Source organism: Oncorhynchus tshawytscha, linkage group LG01 (assembly GCF_018296145.1).
Source record: "Oncorhynchus tshawytscha isolate Ot180627B linkage group LG01, Otsh_v2.0, whole genome shotgun sequence".
Lineage (NCBI taxonomy): Eukaryota > Metazoa > Chordata > Actinopteri > Salmoniformes > Salmonidae > Oncorhynchus > Oncorhynchus tshawytscha.
Window position 1 is genome coordinate 34915948 of NC_056429.1, and position 17608 is coordinate 34933555.

General features: G+C 45.1%; 1 protein-coding gene across 2 annotated transcripts in view; it reads left to right on the forward strand.

Moving 5' to 3' along the window:
• LOC112249942 (receptor-type tyrosine-protein phosphatase F-like) overlaps positions 1-17608 on the forward strand; it is a 318952-nt gene that overhangs the window by 216575 nt on the left and 84769 nt on the right. For both annotated transcript variants that reach the window (XM_024419699.2, XM_024419707.2), the window contains 7 exons: positions 628-773; positions 985-1226; positions 1425-1618; positions 2460-2593; positions 3006-3150; positions 5862-6167; positions 15440-15633. In XM_024419699.2, the coding sequence (XP_024275467.1) occupies positions 628-773; positions 985-1226; positions 1425-1618; positions 2460-2593; positions 3006-3150; positions 5862-6167; positions 15440-15633 (1361 nt within the window). The remainder of the gene's footprint in view (positions 1-627; positions 774-984; positions 1227-1424; positions 1619-2459; positions 2594-3005; positions 3151-5861; positions 6168-15439; positions 15634-17608) is intronic.

Here is a 17608-nt window from a genome sequence, read left to right on the forward strand (position 1 = left end):
TTGGGGATCAATATGTAAATAAAACGAAAATAGAAAAGACTCATTACTCTATTCATCTCTCTATTCAAGACTCTGACTCTCAACTTAATTGAAGGAGAACATTTTGCCCTAGATAGCAAAGAAGGAAATAATGGGCTTTCTATATATGTATATATATAGCGAGTGGGAGAAAAAGAAAGAGAGCGCAACAAAGAGAGAGAGAGAGAGAGAGAGAGAGCGCTGAATGGTCACACTGGTTGAGAGACACTTTGCTTTGGGAGATAATGAACATGGCTGGCTTGGCCCCTCCAGTGACAGGTGAGGTACTGAAAGAGACAGGCTCTGAACAGTGATTGACTGATAGGATGTGAGTGCTGTCCTTCTCGCTCTTTTCGCTCGTGTTGCTGCTCACAGCTCTGGGGCCTGCATTAGTGAGATAGAGCACTCCCAGCCTTTTTTACGCCTTTATTTGTAGTATAATGTTAGCAGGACTGGACGAAGGATGAGAGAATATATTGGAATAGAACAAAATAGAATAGAATGGAATAGTATACTTTATTGTCCATGAAAACAGAAATGTATCGTTTTGCTGTTGTGAGCTTCCATGACCTGTGTATTTCTCTCCCTCCCCAATGGACTATCTGACAGCCCTGCCCAAGCCCCCCACCTCCCTGATTGTGACTGAGACCACAGCCACCAGCGTCACTCTGACCTGGGACTCCGGGAACCCTGAGCCCGTGTCCTACTACGTCATCCAGTACCGGGCCAAGGTCTCTGACAACGGCTTCCAGGAGGTACGTTCCAATGGTTTGAATGACTCAATGGTTGCAAGCAACACCAAGGCTGTGGGTTCCATTCTCACATGGTTGTGGGTTCCATTCCTGCATGGGCCACATATGCTGAATGTACAGTAAGTGTCATGGTCAATGTTGACAGTTCTGTAAGTCACTTTGGATAAAAGAGTCTGCTAAATGACCATATTATTATGATGTCATTATGTTTTAGGTTGACGGAGTAGCCACCACCCGCTACAGCATCGGAGGGCTCAGCCCCTACTCTGAGTATGAGTTCCACGTCATGGCGGTGAACAACATTGGGCGTGGCCCTCCCAGCAGCCTCGTGGACACCAGAACCAGTGAGCAGGCTCCCTCCTCTCCACCGCTGGCTGTACAGGCTCGCATGCTCAGCGCATCCACTATGCTGGTCCAATGGGAGCCTCCCGAGGAACCTAATGGACAGATCAGAGGGTAGGGTCTTAGCTATAAGACTATTCTATTAATGTCTTTTTAAGGCTTAATGAAGCCTTTATAAACTCTTTATGAGGCCTACATACTTTATACATGTCATACAGCTAAAGGTTGTTTTAACAGGTCTCTTCGTCTGAGGATTTTATCTTCCATTTTGTAAACTTGGCTGATTGATTGATTTTCTAACCCCCTCCTCAGTTACCGGGTGTACTACAGCTCTGACCTCGGAGCCCCGCTGAGTGCGTGGCACAAACATAACACTGATGACAGCAGACTGACCACCATCTCAGGGTTGACCACAGATATCACCTACAGCCTCAGGGTGCTGGGGTTCACCTCTGTAGGGGACGGACCTCCGTCTGATGTACTGCAGGTCAAAACCCAGCAGGGAGGTGAGTGGACACTCTGAAGGAGGGGCAGTACCTAGTGCACTACCAAGGTGGTAAGTGTACAACTTGTGTAGCAGAGGAGTGGTGAGAGGGCACTGTTACTTATGAAGAAGGGACACTACCTAGATGGCAAGTAGACACTGTATGAAACAGGGTGCACTTTGTGTGTTAGGTCTGTTTCCGCTCCTTAACCACCCTCGACTGTGGGACAATCTTCAAGCTCAAGTCTCCCAAGTAGAGGTTTCACTTTTCACTAAGTGACAATCCATATCCACAAGGGCATATTATCTACTGTGCTGTGTCCTCCAAGAAACAAAGTAGGTGTCTGCTCTGCAGTTTCCTCCTCTTCTGACACATTTGAGAAGAAAGGTGATAAAGTGATGCAGTGCCACTGAATTCTTTTGCCGTGCAGAAACAGTCTTCTGAATTGGTTTCTTTGTACTGTGGATGTACTCGAGCTTTTAAAGCTATAAAGGAGCCACTTGCGAAGGTGTTCTGTATATTGCTGGCACTTGTGAAACAGCAGTCTCAGCGCTATTACAGAGTGATTCATGCGAAAGCACAGCGCATCTCCTGTGTCTCACAGCGCGTCTGCAGACTCTACCGTAGTCTATATGATTCCACACTGAGTAATTCACTTTGTCCCAGTCCAAGTCGTCAACCCCTCTGTCCAAAGCGTGTACTTCCCTTTGTGGTTAAAAGAAGATAACTGGTGTAAGACATTCCAATGCTTTTAGATGGATGGGAAGGAGTGCACAAGTGCATGCTGCGGCTGAATTAAGACGTAACCCCTATGTATCCTGAGAGGTAAAGTCTCTCTCTCTCTCTTTCTCTCTGCCTGTAGTACCAGCCCAGCCGTCTAGCTTCGAGGCAGAGGCAGAGTTAGACACCCGCATCATGTTGTCGTGGCTGTGGCCTGTCCAGGACCAGATCACCAAGTACGAGCTCATGTACTGGGAGGCTAACTCTGGCAATAAGGTAAATTACAACTTTAAACCTGTCCCCAGCACATCCTACCCTTACTGATAATGCAATCCCCCTACTCCAGGAATAGTGTAATCCATCTCGTAGGACCATGAAACATTTCATGCTTCTGTTATGTTTTACTCAGTGGACTTTCTATAAGATATTTCAGATGTTGCAAATGCGATATAGGATCCAAAATGTAATTCCTACTTTGTGTACCTTTTATGTGGAAGTGTTACATATTAACTTTGAGGATTACAATATCTACAGTTCTCATTGTGCGTTTTAACAATCTCTAGCGACAGACGTAAACATAAATAGAGTAGCGATCTTGCTAGTGCCGACAACATTTGTTTCTGGGTCCTTTTTTCTCAACTCATCCGAGACTTTTACTAACGTCTATTATGCCTATTCTCTTCCTCAGCTCCATGTGACCTTCCCTCCAGCGGGGTCCTATGCTGTGGAGGGTCTGAAGCCAGACACTCTCTACATGTTCTCCCTGGCTGCTCGCTCTGAGATGGGTCTTGGCGTCTACACCCAACTTATTGAGGCCAGGACTGCCCAGTCCAGTAAGTACTGTGCCTCAACTCCCAGACCCAAACCTATAGCTTTTTTACCTCTCTTTACCTGGAGCTGACTACTTTTTGGTCCACACCCCAACGCCCAGACACAGAGTTTTTTTTCTTCCTCTACGTGCAACACTTTCGCTCGTCCAAGCTTTACTCTAGGACTTTAATGAAGTTTTCTGCATCTTACAAGAATGTGTAGTCAATGCCTCATTGAGGTGGACACAAGAGGTAGGTCATATTTTGCACCTCAAAATATTTTGGACCTTGCACCTCAAACCCATCTGATCTCGAGAAAATCCTATGTGTGTACTATGAATGGAGAAAACCATCAATCAGGTGACACCGTTCATTCCTATGTGAAGACTCAAAAGTGCATTGAGACAAAATTATGCCGGTTAAGATGACATCTCATTGAGACATAACGTGCGCAGTTTGAGCTAGCTAGCAGGCTAGCTCGGTGCTGCCCACTCTCATTGAGTAACTTAAGTTGAAGGCCTGACCGGGGTACTGCAGGCTTATCCTTCTAACTTCTGTTTGCAATTTGAAAATATTAGGTTCAAGAACATACATCTGGTGTATTAGAGTGAATTATTTGTACCATGATTGTCTTCGAAAAAATGTTTTATTCACACAAAGATTGACCATGAAGATTGCCATTTTTCTATTCACTATAACGGTAGAAACAATGCCTGCAATACAGCGGTTGGTCTTGAACTTCAGCGGCTTCAATGAGAGGGGGCCGTCGTTCTCCCCTGACAAGTACAGTACATGCCAGCACTGTGAGGAACATTCCTTCTCCCTATTTGCAGTCAGTTCGATAACAAATCACTACCAGTAGACCCTTGCACATTTTGACAAATGGTATGATAAACCCATTGCGCCACATTCAACTGAGTACATACACAGAACATGCTCATTTTCAGTTTGATGCAGAACCCAGCAACCCCAAACAGGCTGCTGCACAGAAGACAAGGCAGCCTCATAAATGTCACCATCATTTGTTATCATGGTTTTATAGTTTATCATGAAACACGGCACCGCACTGTACTACACGTCTTTATGTATGGCCTTGGCATCCACCAACACAATCACTGTCGCCTACCCGACACTAATAGCATCGAACAGCTCCCCTTAATTGAGTTTTTAGCACATAACCAGCCCCCTCTGCTGCACCTCTGCTGTTGTCACGGCCTCAGGCTCCGCTCACATCACCGAGCAGGCTCTCCAGGAAATCTAGGGGTTGGAAGCTGAAATATTTATGATGGGTTCCCTAAAACGAATCAGAGCTTATTCTGAGCCATTTGTTTTACTTGTCAGCTGTCAAAACCTTCATGTATGGAAAGGGGGAGCCAGGATGCGTCCCAAATGGATCCCTATTCTCGATTTAGTGCACTACTTTTGAGGGACCAGACAGGGCTTTGATTCCCATAGGAACAGAGTTCTCGAAATGGAGCTCTCTCTCTCTTTCTCTCCCTCTCTCTCTCTCTCTCTCTCTCTCTCTCAAGTCAGTCTCTTATCTGCCTGCCCACTGACACACGGAGTCACCGAGTCACCGTTTCAAGAAGGGTTCTAAACACAGCAAAGTGTCTCTCTCTATCTGTCTTTGTCTCAATAACTTCCACTTTTCCTCCTTTCACTGCATTTCAATCTTTCTGCTCTATTCCCCTTGCTTCTCAAAATCACACTTCTATTACTATCTCTGTCCTCAATATTCTTACCCATTCACCATTTCATTCTCTTGCTCTCTTTATCTGTCCCTGTCTTTATTTCCTTCTTCTATATCTATATCTGCCTCCCTCTCCTCTATCTTTTTGTATTTCTTACAACCCTGCTCCTATTTGAAACGTAGCTGTTGCAATTTGTCTCCCACACATAGTCTCTTCCTCTCATCCACCCCCACATGAATATACCCAAAAAGGTTCAGCCACCTAGTGCACTCTGTAGGGAATAGGGTGCCATTTGGGTTGTAGACTGTTTCTACTCTGTTTCAATCTGGATTTGTTCATCACTTGGGCATCTGTATTCTGAAAGGAAATAATGGGCTGTCAAGGATTAGCTCTTTCACACCAACCAACCAGACATGACTCATTAGTGAAAGCATATTGTGTCCTGCTGCCTCAGTGCTCTGGCTGCCAGAATCACAAGCAGGCATGTTAAAGTTCCTCTGTCACACAGTGCTCCCTCAGTATCCCTCACCCACCCACCACCTTTCCATTGTTCATATTCACTGTGTCGTGATATTCTGAAACATTTATTTTGCTCATTTATATTATGTGCCTGTTTTACATTTTAAGTATTTGTTTTACTGTGTAAGATTGTGGGCTTAGCCAACAGACTAGAAAATAAAATAAGCACACCTTCTGAATAAAAACACTTGATATAAAATTATTCATATGTATTTATATATACACCTACTATACCTCCTTTAAAAACAAATTTCAGGCTGCCTTACACACACGATTACTCTAACACACATTGGTAAAGAGTTATAGGCTAGAGTATATGGCGCTCCCCCTCCCAGTCCAGAAGGCCTAGGCTGTGTCCCAAATGGCACCGTATTCCCTATACAGTAGTGCACTATTTTTGACCAGAGCCCTGGTCAAAAGTAGTGCACTTAAAGGGAATTGGGTGGTATTTGGGATGCACTCCTCTTCCATCCCTCTCCAATCTCTCCTGCTTGACCCCCTCCCTCCCTGTGTCCCTCCCCCCAGCCCCCTCAGCCCCGCCCCAGGAGATAGTCCTGCTGAGCCTCAGCTCCACCAGCATCAAGGTGAGTTGGAGAGCGCCCCCTGCAGCCAGCCGCCATGGGGACATCGTCCGCTACACACTGGCCTACAAGGCCGCAACTGGAGAGGACCTGGAGCGCCACGAGGTGTCGGACATCGGGGCAGACGTCTCTAGTTACATACTGGAGGGCCTGGAGAAGTGGTCAGAATACCAGGTGTGGGTCAGGGCTCACACGGACGTAGGCCCAGGCCCAGAGAGCCCTGCAGCCCGGATCAGGACCAAGGAGGATGGTATGTCCATGGTTGGGCCCAGGAAAGGGCCTCCTTTCCCGGAGAAGCACTTCTGGCACTAACCCAGCCTGATACTGGGTCTCTACTGCTACTAATACTACTGCTGCTGCTTTCCCCTGACCTGTCTCTGCCTCTGTCCGGCATCTGTGCTCCTCTCTGCCATGGTCAGGCTGGGGACTTTCCTGGCAAAGCAATACTGGCACTAACCCAGCCCTGCTGTTGTAGTAGTACAACTACTGCCACTACTGTTACTACTACTGCTCTCAACTGGGCCTTCCCCAGCGGCCTATCTCTGCCTCTCTCTAGCCAGGCAAGGCCCTCTTTCTCTGGGCACACTACTGACACTAACCAAGCGCCGGGACTCTTCTACTACTACTACCGCTGCTCTACTCTTTCTAATGACCTGTCTGGTTTTCTTTGACCACTCTCTTCTTCCTGTCTTTGAGCATGCTGTCATTTCTCTAGCCTGGTAGCTGGCTGGGCGGTCTGTGTTGTCTGGTGATGAGCCTGAGTCTGAGTGGGGATCTGACAGGCTCCATCTCCTCACGCAGATAAAGCTTTAGCTTGAAGTGCTGTGGTGAGTGGATAAATGGGCTGTCGGAGGCTAGCCCACAAGGATGGTCAGCTTTGCATCACCCAGCGAGCACACTCTGTGTGTTTATTACTGACAGAGGGCACATCCGAAAATTGCAGCCTATTCCCTATGGGTCTCTGGTCAAACGTAGTGCACTATATAGGGAACTGGGTGCCATTTCGGGCGCACACAGAGCATACCGCCTCACATTACAGCTGCACAGTCCAGCATCTGTGTCCACTAAGTCTAAGATGCCATTACACAACATTCTTACAAGGGGCTCCATCGTAACCAGGAACACAATAGGCTCTTTTCCTGAACCAATGGAGAAAGTCTCAGCGGATTTGACAGTGCAGTGTTGAGGGTAATTCCTCTTCTCTTCACTGTGTTTCTTCTTTCTCCAGCTGTCCGTCCGTCAGCACAGTGTGGGGACTGGAGCCGTTCCTCCTTTTTTCCCTCCATCTGATAAAACAGGGTTTTTCTGCATCTTTCTCCAGCCGCCCGTCTGTCTGTGGTGACCACAGCTAACAAATGAAGACAGCATGTGCTCTTGACATCTTCCTGACTCCCTCTCTTCCCCCATTTCATCTTTCCTGCCTCTCGCTTTTCCCCTTGCCTATTAATTATGTTTGGCTTTCCACTGTGTGTGTGTGTGTGTGTGTGTGTGTGTGTGTGTGGTGGTGGTGGTGGTGGTGGTGGGGGGGTGACGTGTGGGTGGTAGAGTGATGTGTGGGTGGTGGCTAGGGCAGAGAGAATTGTAATGGCTACTCATCTAGCAGCTGCTTTCCTTTCTCTTCGTTGTTCCCATGTTTTTGCATTCTGGTAGAGGCAGGTCTTTTACGGTCCTGTTTCAGGTCAGAGAGCTACAGGGACTGATGTAATGGCTATAGCAGGGTCTCTTTATCGCATTATCGCCATCTCTCCCTCCCTCCTTCTCTCTCTCTCTCTCGGATTTTATCCATATCTTCCCCTCTCTTTGTTTTTCTTTGTCTTCACAGTGGCAGCAGGGCTTTAAAAGAGTAGAAACAGCCACTAATGCCTTCACAAGAGACGAGCAGAAGCATCGTTTTAGTTAGGCAAACTGTTCCTCTCCCACTCACTCACATCCACTAACCTTCACTGTGTCACCTCTCTTTCCATCTTCATCTCTCTCTCCCTCTCTCTCCACATCTCACTCCATCAACCCCCTCCCCCTCCTTCCCTCCCTCTCTTAATCTCTCTCGCTCTCTCCCTCCCTCTATCTCCACCTCTCGCTCCATCTCCGCTCTCTCTCTCCCTCTCTCTCTTTCCCTCTCTTTCTCTCATGCCCCCTCTCTCTCTGTCTCTCTGTCTCTCTCTCCCCTCTCTCTCTCCCATGCCCCCCCTCTCTCTCTCTCTTTCTCTCTCTCTCTCTCTCTCTCTCTCTCTGCTACAGTTTTCCTCTGCACACCCACTGCATTCTAATCTCACACTCTTTTCATCTCTTTCCGTCTCTCTGCATCCGTTTGACTTTGAGCTCTCGTCTCTCCCTGGATTGTTCCAGCATCTGTCCATTTCTCAGTGCAGTGGCATCCTCTGTTCTATCCATCCCTGTCCAATCTCTCTTCTTTGTCTTTCTTTCATCTCTCTCTCTCTCTCTCTCTCTCTCTCTCTCTCTCTCTCTCTCTCTCTCTCTCTCTCTCACACACAAAAATCCTCCCACCTCCACAGTACAGCAGAACTCACAGAGTTGCCTGCCTGGCACCCTGTCCAATCACAGTGAAGTCTAATTTGTTCTGTGACACTGTGGTTAGGGTGCACTGGGCCTTGATGGCTGGGCCTCTGTCTCTCAATTCATTTGTTTTAATAAAATGAAGCCAATCTCACAGCCTATAGTTATTGAGATCCAGCAGCAACTATTCACACCCCTTAATTTATCCTACATTTTGTTTTCTTACAAAGTGGGATTAAAATGAATTTACAGTAATTGTCATTTTTGTAAATGATCTACACAAAATACTCTGTAATGTCACTAATATACACTGCTCAAAAAAATAAAGGGAACACTTAAACAACACAATGTAACTCCAAGTCAATCACACTTCTGTGAAATCAAACTGTCCACTTAGGAAGCAACACTGATTGACAATACATTTCACATGCTGTTGTGCAAATGGAATAGACAACAGGTGGAAATTATAGGCAATTAGCAAGACACCCCCAATAAAGGAGTGGCTCTGCAGGTGGTGACCACAGACCACTTCTCAGTTCCTATGCTTCCTGGCTGATGTTTTGGTCACTTTTGAATGCTGGCGGTGCTTTCACTCTAGTGGTAGCATGAGACGGAGTCTACAACCCACACAAGTGGCTCAGGTAGTGCAGCTCATCCAGGATGGCACATCAATGCGAGCTGTGGCAAGAAGGTTTGCTGTGTCTGTCAGCATAGTGCCTTTGTGCAAGGAGGAGCAGGACGAGCACTGCCAGAGCCCTGCAAAATGACCTCCAGCAGGCCACAAATGTGCATGTGTCTGCTCAAACGGTCAGAAACAGACACCATGAGGGTGGTATGAGGGCCCGACGTCCACAGGTGGGGGTTGTGCTTACAGCCCAACACCGTGCTCGCCAGAGGTAGCCTGACTGCCATTAGGTACCGAGATGAGATCCTCAGACCCCTTTAGTCCAGGTCTGGGAGGAGATCCCTCAGGAGACCATCCGCCACCTCCTCAGGAGCATGCCCAGGCGTTGTAGGGAGGTCACACAGGCACGTGGAGGCCACACACACTACTGAGCCTCATTTTGACTTGTTTTAAGGACATTACATCAAAGTTGGATCAGCCTGTAGTGTGTTTTTCCACTTTAATTTTTCAAAATCCAGACCTCCATGGGTTGATAAATTTGATTTCCATTGATAGTTTTTGTGTGATTTTGTTGTCAGCACAATCAACTATGTACAGAAAAAAGTATTTAATAAGAATATTTCATTCATTCAGATCTAGGATGTGTTATTTTAGTGTTCCCTTTATTTTTTGAGCAGTGTATATTGATTCTATAAGTATTCAACTCCCTGAGTCAATACATGTTAGATACAATACATGTTACTTTTGGCAGCGATTACAGCTGTGGGTCTTTCTGGGTAAATCTCTAACAGCTACCCACACCTGGATTGTGCAACATTTGCCCATTGATTATTTTCAAAATTCTCCACGCTCTGTCAAATTGGTGGTTGATCATTGCTAGAATACCATTTTCAGGTCTTGCCATAGGTTTTTGAGCAGATTTAAGTGAAAAATGTAACTCGGCCACTGAGGAACATCAACTGTCTTCTTAGTATGACTCAAGTGTAGATTTCGCCTTGTGTTTTGGGTTATTGTCCTGCTGAAAGGAGAATTCATTTCACAGTGTCTGGTAGAAAGCAGACTGAACCAGATATTCATCTAGGATTTTGCCTGTCCTTAGATTCATTCCATTTATTTTTTATCCTGAAAAACTCCCCAGTCTTTAACAATTACTGGACAAGCATACCCATAACATGAGGCAGCCACCACTACGCTTTAAAATATGGAGTGGTACTCACTAATGTGTTGTTTAGGATTTGCCCCAAACAAAATGCTTTGTATTCAGGACAAAATGTTAATTAATTTGCCACATTTCTTGCAGTAATATTTTAGTGGCTTGTTGAAAACAGAATGCATGTTTTGGGAATATTTTATTTTGAACAGCCTAACTTTTTTTCACTCTGTCAAGTAGGTTTATTATGGAGTAAAATGGAGTATTGAGTAACTACAATGTTGTTGATCCATCCTCAGTTTTCTCCCATCACAGCCATTAAACTCTGTAACTCTTCCTCTCTAGCAACTGAGTTAGGAAGAATGCCTGTATCTTTGTAGTGACTGGGTGTATTGATACACGATTCAAAGTGAATTAATATCTTCACCATGTTCAAAGGGATATTCATTGTCTGCTTCTTAACGTTTTTACCCATCTACTAATAGGTGCCCTTCTTTGCGAGGCATTGGAAAACCTCCCTGGTCTTTGTGGTTGAATCTGTGTTTGAAATTCACTGGGGTACAGAGATGAGGTAGTCATTCAAAAATCATGTTAATCACTATTATTGCACAGTAGAGTAGAGACCCATGTTTACTCTAGAATTTATTAAGGCTTGCTTTAAGAAAGGGATTGCTTTAAGAAAGGAATACTTTTTGGGCGACCCAACCAAATTCGCATACTGTAGAAATGTCAGTTATAGATTTATCTTGTCATTACAAGCAAGTCCAAGAAGCATAAGATCTGTTCTATGTGCTCTATTTCTATTCTTCCTGTTCTTAAGTTTCATGTTTGTCTTTTACTTTTGGTTTTGTACACCTGCTTCAAACAGCTATATTTTAGATTCTTCAAAGTAGCCACCCTTTGCCTAGATGACAGCTTTGCACACTCTTGGCATTCTCTGAACCAGCTTCATGGGGTAGTCACCTGGAATGCATTTTAATTAACAGGTGTGCCTTGTTAAATGTTAATTTGTGTAAATGATTTCCTTCTTAATGCGTTTGAGCCAATCAGTTGTGTTGTGACAAGGCAGGGGTGGTATACAGAAGATAGTCCTATTTGGTAAAAGACCAAGTCCATATTATGGCAAGAACAGCTCAAATAAGCAAAGAGAAATGACAATCCATCATTAGTTTAAGACATGAAGGTCAGTCAATAAGGAAAATGTCAAGAACTTCGAAAGTTTCTTCAAGTGCAGTCACAAAAAACATCAAGCTCTATGATGAAACTGGCTCTCATGAGGACCGCCACAAGACAGGAAGAACCAGAGTTACCTCTGTTGCAGAAGATAAGTTCATTCGAGTTACCATCCTCAGGAATTGCAGCCCAAATAAATGCTTCAGAGATTTCAAGTAACAGACACACCTCAACATCAGTTGTTCGAAGGAGACTGCGTGAATCAGGCCTTCATGGTCGAATTGTTGCAAAGAAACCAGTACTAAAGGACACCAATAAGAAGAGACTTGCTTGGGTCTAGAAACACGAGCAATGGACATTGGACCAGTGGAAATCTGTTCTTTGGTCTGATGAGTCTAAATTTGAGATTTTGGGTTCAAACAGCCATTTCTTTGTGAGAAGCAGAGTAGGTGAAGGGATGATCTCCACCTGTGTGGTGCCCACTGTGAAGCATGGAGGAGGTGGTGTGATGGTGTGGGGGTGCTATGCTGGTGACAATCTGTGATTTATTTAGAATTCAAGGCACACTTCACCAGCATGACTACCACAGCATTCTGAAGCGATATGCCATCCCATCTGATTTGCATTTAGTGGGACTATCATTTTTTTTCAACGGGACAATGACCCAACATACCTCCAGGCTGTGTAAGGGCTATTTGACCAAGAAGGAGAGTGATGGAGTTCTGCATCAGATGACCTGGCCTCAAGAATCACCCGACTTCAACACAATTGAGATAGTTTGGGATGAGTCGGACCGCAGAGTGAAGGAAAACAAGTGCTCAGCATATGTGGGAACTCCTTCAAGACTGTTGGAAAAGCATTCCAGGTGAAGCTGGAACACAACAAAATTTGGAAAAAGTCAAGGGTTCTGAAAACTTACTGACAGCATGGCCACCTTCAGATCCTTCTCTCTTCTCCTCTCTATCTCTTCTGCTACAGTGGGATGAGTGACCCCCTAACTGACTTTGCCTATACATTCCCAATCTGTCCCAGATCTTTATTGAATTACCTGCTGAATCACTTTCCCGCTGCCCTGAGCTGACAAGCACATGATGTGTGCTTGATTGCATTCATGCAGTGGGATTCTGGGAAAAAGTGCATTAGCAACTTCATTCATGTGGACCTGAGTAGAGGGGACATTCTAGAAACAAGAGAACATGGCATGAACCTACTCTGCCTCTGCACCTCGGTTTCCATGGAGACTCCATGGGAGTGAGTGGGAGCTCTCTGTCTCTCTGATGAGTAGCAGACAGCCAGGGAAGGATTGAGAAAGAAAGAGAGCTGGGTAGCAGAGAGAGGGAGCAATAGATGGAGAGAGATGGAGACAAACAATCACAGCTGCCCTCAGCTTGAGTCCAACATCCCTGTGCAGCCCCAACACTGAGAGATGACAGTATGTTGTTTGAAAACAATAGGGTTTATTGTTACTCTCTAAAAAGAATGATGGGTAAAAAATAACCCAATTTGGGTTATTAGGAAACCCAGTGCTGGGTAAATATTTGACAGAACACATGGGTTAATTTAACCATGAGTTGGGTTTTATTCATTTTCATGTTGGATCGACCCAGCAGCTGGGTCTTTTTTTAATGTAATCCTTAGGTTATTTTCAGGAGGTGTGGCTAATTGGGGATGTGGCTTTCAGATAGTTATTTTTGGCCATCCATCTTTATCAATTATGTTCGTACACTGCAAATGAAACATTTTCTTTAACATTCTTGCACTTTAAATATTCAAATATAATATTAATATTGTTATTTGCATACTATAACAAAGTGTCAATACTATAACAAAGTGTAACAAAGTCATCCCAACATTGGGTTTTCCGAAGGCTCTTAAGAAACTAGTACGCTTTCTCAAAGCTACAAAAATGTTAGTGTTCAACCTCAATATGTGATAACAACATAGCAGAACAGATCAACCGGAATTACATTGACTGTCACGGTATCCAAAAATAACTATCTGAAAGCCCCACCCCTAAAAAGCCACGCCTCCAGTCTTCTCATCAGACCGGCTGGGTCATATCTCAATAACCCAGCATCAACTTCCCAACCTTGCTCTTTTTAAAGAAAACAACCCAACTAAAATCTATTTCCCCTCAGGAGACTGAAAAGATTTGACATGGGTCTTCAGATCCTCAAAATGTTTCACAACTTGACCATCGCGAGCATCTTGACGGGTTGCATCACGGCCTGGTATGGCAACTCCTCGAACTCCGACCGCAAGGCACTACAGAGTGTAGTGCGTACGGCCCAGTACATCACCGGGGCCAAGCTTCCTGCCATCCAGGACCTCTATACCAGGTGGTGTCAGAGGAAGGCTCTAAAAATGGTCAAAGACTCCATCCACTCTAGTCATAGACTGTTCTCTCTGCTACCGCACGGCAAGTGGTACCGGAGCGCCACGTCTAGATCGAAGAAGCTTCTAAACAGCTTCTACCCCCAAGCCATAAGACTCCTGAACATCTAATCAAATGGCTACCCAGACTATTTACATTGCCCCCCCATCCCCCTTCTACGCTGCTGCTACTCTCTGTTATTATCTATGCATAGTCACTTTAATAACTCCACCTACATGAACATATTACCTCAATTACCTCGACACTGGTGCCCCTGCACATTGACTCTGTACTGGTACCCCCTGTATATAGCCCCGCTATTGGTATTTACTGCTGCTCTTTAATTAATTATTTGTTATTCTAATCTCATACTTTTTTTAGGTATTTTCTTAAAACTGCATTGATGGTTAATTAAGGGCTTGTAAGTAAGCATTGCAATGTAAGGCCTACACCTGTTGTATTCAGCGCATGGGACAAATAACATTTGATTTGATTTTGATTTGATAAGTGACCCAACGCCTACAACCCCAGTGGTTGGGTCATCCAAATAACCTGGCAATTTTGTCAGTGTACGCACCCTTTGGACAAGTCTGAAGACAGGATGAACAATTTACACCCAGCAGTACTCTGGATTGAAATCCTTGAAGACCGAACTTCAAAGACTTCAACAGCGTCATGAGCGTGTCTGTGTGTACGTGCTGGGGTTCTCTACATCAATTCCTCTTCCATTTTACACAGGCATGACGTGTGTTCTAAAAATGGGAACCAGTTGCCTACACGGCGCACTACTTTTGACAAGTAGTGCACTGCACAGGGAATAGGGTGCAATTTGGGATGTAGACTTGGGCTTTGTATTTATCTGTTAATACAAGAGCCATATTGACTTTTGTTCTTCTGAAGGTCGACCGAGGCGGCAGGATTCTGCAGGATTCTGGAAGCTTGCAGATGTATTATGAGGTTAAATGGTTCCAATTAGCAGAGCTGCTGTGCATAGTGCTGACTGGCAGATACTGAGCTTTTCCTTTCCGCTAGGATATGTAGTGTTGCGTTGGTGTAGAGTACTACACTAACAGTCTGCTTATATCTATGTATTCATCTCTTAATACAGGCCTTTTCCTTTACCGCTTCCTGTCCTTTCCTCCTCACTCTCCGCTGCTTCCTATTGACTATCATTATCAAGCCAATCTATCTCCGCTCCTTTCTATTGACGTCATAGTTGTATTAATTTAAAACCTCCCCGGGTAGCTGATCATGCATCCAGCTCATAATTAGCCTGTTTAAATAGCAGCTCTGCTCTTCCTCTGCCATGAAACAGTAAGCCTGGCCACTCAACCCAGCCGCTGAGACCACGCGCTTTGATTTATCTAACCTTCAAAGGGAACTATGCTACCTTCATATTACCTTTGAACCTCCACAGACCTTTCAATGTTTCTCAATAGGTCTGTTTCTTTGATGAAGCTTTGATGCCATTCCGATAGAGATCTAGCTAGCTACAGAGCACAGTGATTGAAACAGGCTTGCTTGGTCATCTTAAATTATTCTCTGGGTACATCTGAAATACGGTGCCATTTTGGACACAGGTTTAAGCCTAGCCGTAACCCTCAGTCAGAGTTGAAGCTTAACTTGTTACCTGCAGTACGCTCAATTGTTATGTAACCTCTGTTACCTGTTATCCTTTTCCCCCAGTGCCCGGAGCCCCTCCCAGGAAGGTGGAGGCTGATGCCCTGAACTCTACAGCCCTGAGAGTGATGTGGAAGCCCCCCCTCCAGGTGAAACAGCATGGGCAGATCAGGGGGTACCAGGTGGTCTTCTCACGACTGGAGAATGGAGCGCCACGAGGCCAGCCCAACATCATGGACGTCTCCCTACCCGAGGCACAGGTACTGTCCCACTGCCAGTGCCACAGTGTCCCAGTCAGACCAGGGTTTCGAATGGTATTTGAAATATTTCTACAACTTTAACTGCAAAACAATGAATACGTAAGATGTGCTGAGCTTGCCCGGCCATTTGGCACTCCAGGAAGGCTCAAGCAAACGCTCAAAGAACCCATCCAGGTCTCTCAAACTCTCAAAGAGCCCTCCCATTCACCTCACACAGTTCTTAGTCACTCATAATGGAGAACTGGGGGAGATTTTCTTCAGTAAGGAATGATCGTTACTCTCTGCCAGTGGCAGAGAATGGTGGTCAGGTAATCACTATGATTAGTTAATTAGTCAGTCCTCTTAACGTGATTGAAAAGGACCTGTGTATTTCCTATGTATTTGCCCCCTTTTCCATTTCCTCTTCAGTGGAATAAGGCAGGGATGGAAATACCAAGATAACTCTGTTCAGTCTCTAGCTATGCTGATGATGAAAATGCATTGGGTGATATTCCATGTAGATATGAATGCGGGTTGGTCTGCCTTTTATGTAGATGAGAATGTCAACTCACTGCCTTGTTATTCTAGGAACATTATTGTATTTCATATTGTTGCTGGGTTTAGTATTACTCGAAAATGAGGAATATGAAAAAGCATAGATTTAATCCTGATTAGGGTTGCTCACACACACATATACACACACCTCTCTCTATCTCTCTCTCTCTCTCTCTCTCTCTCTCTCTCTCGTTGTATTAGGAATGCTTATAAGAGGATCTCTAGTCATATTAGGAGCTTGTGAGAGCATGCCTTCCTTCTCTCTGAAGCACACAGTGTCAAGCACACGGTGTCAAGCCCTCCTCCAGTTCCCAGCTTATCAGTGCTAGCACCCTTTGCCATTCTCCTCAGATAACTGCAGACAAGCCTAGCTGACATGGTAGGTATAGAGGTGTGATGAGATGTACAATGAGACAATTCACAATTCACTGCCATGTCTGATTCTGATGCTGAGTCACAGCGGTTCGTTCAGGCAGAGCTATTATCCACATCACGGATATTTGTATTGACGTGCTGTGAATGTATTTTGTCTCTGAACCTTACACCTTAGCATGTATTTTTCCATAAAGCAGTAAAGCTGTACCAAAATGTTACCCAATTCCCTATACAGTGCACTTACGTTTGACCAGAGCCCTTTGACCCTTACACATGTCTTAATTAGAATTGATCAACTCTCGCATCCCTAGCAAGTTGACCTGACGATTCCTTTTACTTCACAGTGAAACAAAATGGGAGCTATAGGGAGATCGGGCTGGTTCCACCAACCTACTGTTTTTGCCGTGACCAACCATTTCCCGTGACCTTGCTATCAGACAGCCACCCAAAGACGACTTCTTAAATCCCTGTTCCTTGATGGCTGCTGCATCTCGTCTTTGCCACACACACACACACACACACACACACACACACACACACTGCACCACTTCTTGGCCAAGCTGAAAGGTCAAGTAGACATACGGTGTGAGGGCCTATCGTTCATGTCATTTAACGTTGTGTTTTTTTTTCTCTCTCCCAGAGATAAGTTTCACCTCTGATTTCCTTCATGAGGTACATTCCTGTCTTATCCGGGCAAGGAGCAGCTATTCTGCATCCCCAGAAACCACATTTGTGACACCCAGATGCAGGCAATGACGCACACACACACATACACATATATACACACACACACACACACACGCATGCACACACACACTCATGAGCACTTACACATGCATGCACGCACACAAGCATGTACGCAAGCACACACGGATGTGCACACCCACACAAACACACACATGCGCACACATATATCTCACCCAGTGAGTGAATGTGCTTTTTTTAATATTTAACCTTTATTGAACTAGGCAAGCCAGTAAAGAACTCATTCTTATTTACAATGACGGCCTAACCCGTCCAAACCCTGCCCTAACCCGGACGATGCTAGGTGCCGCCCTATGGGACT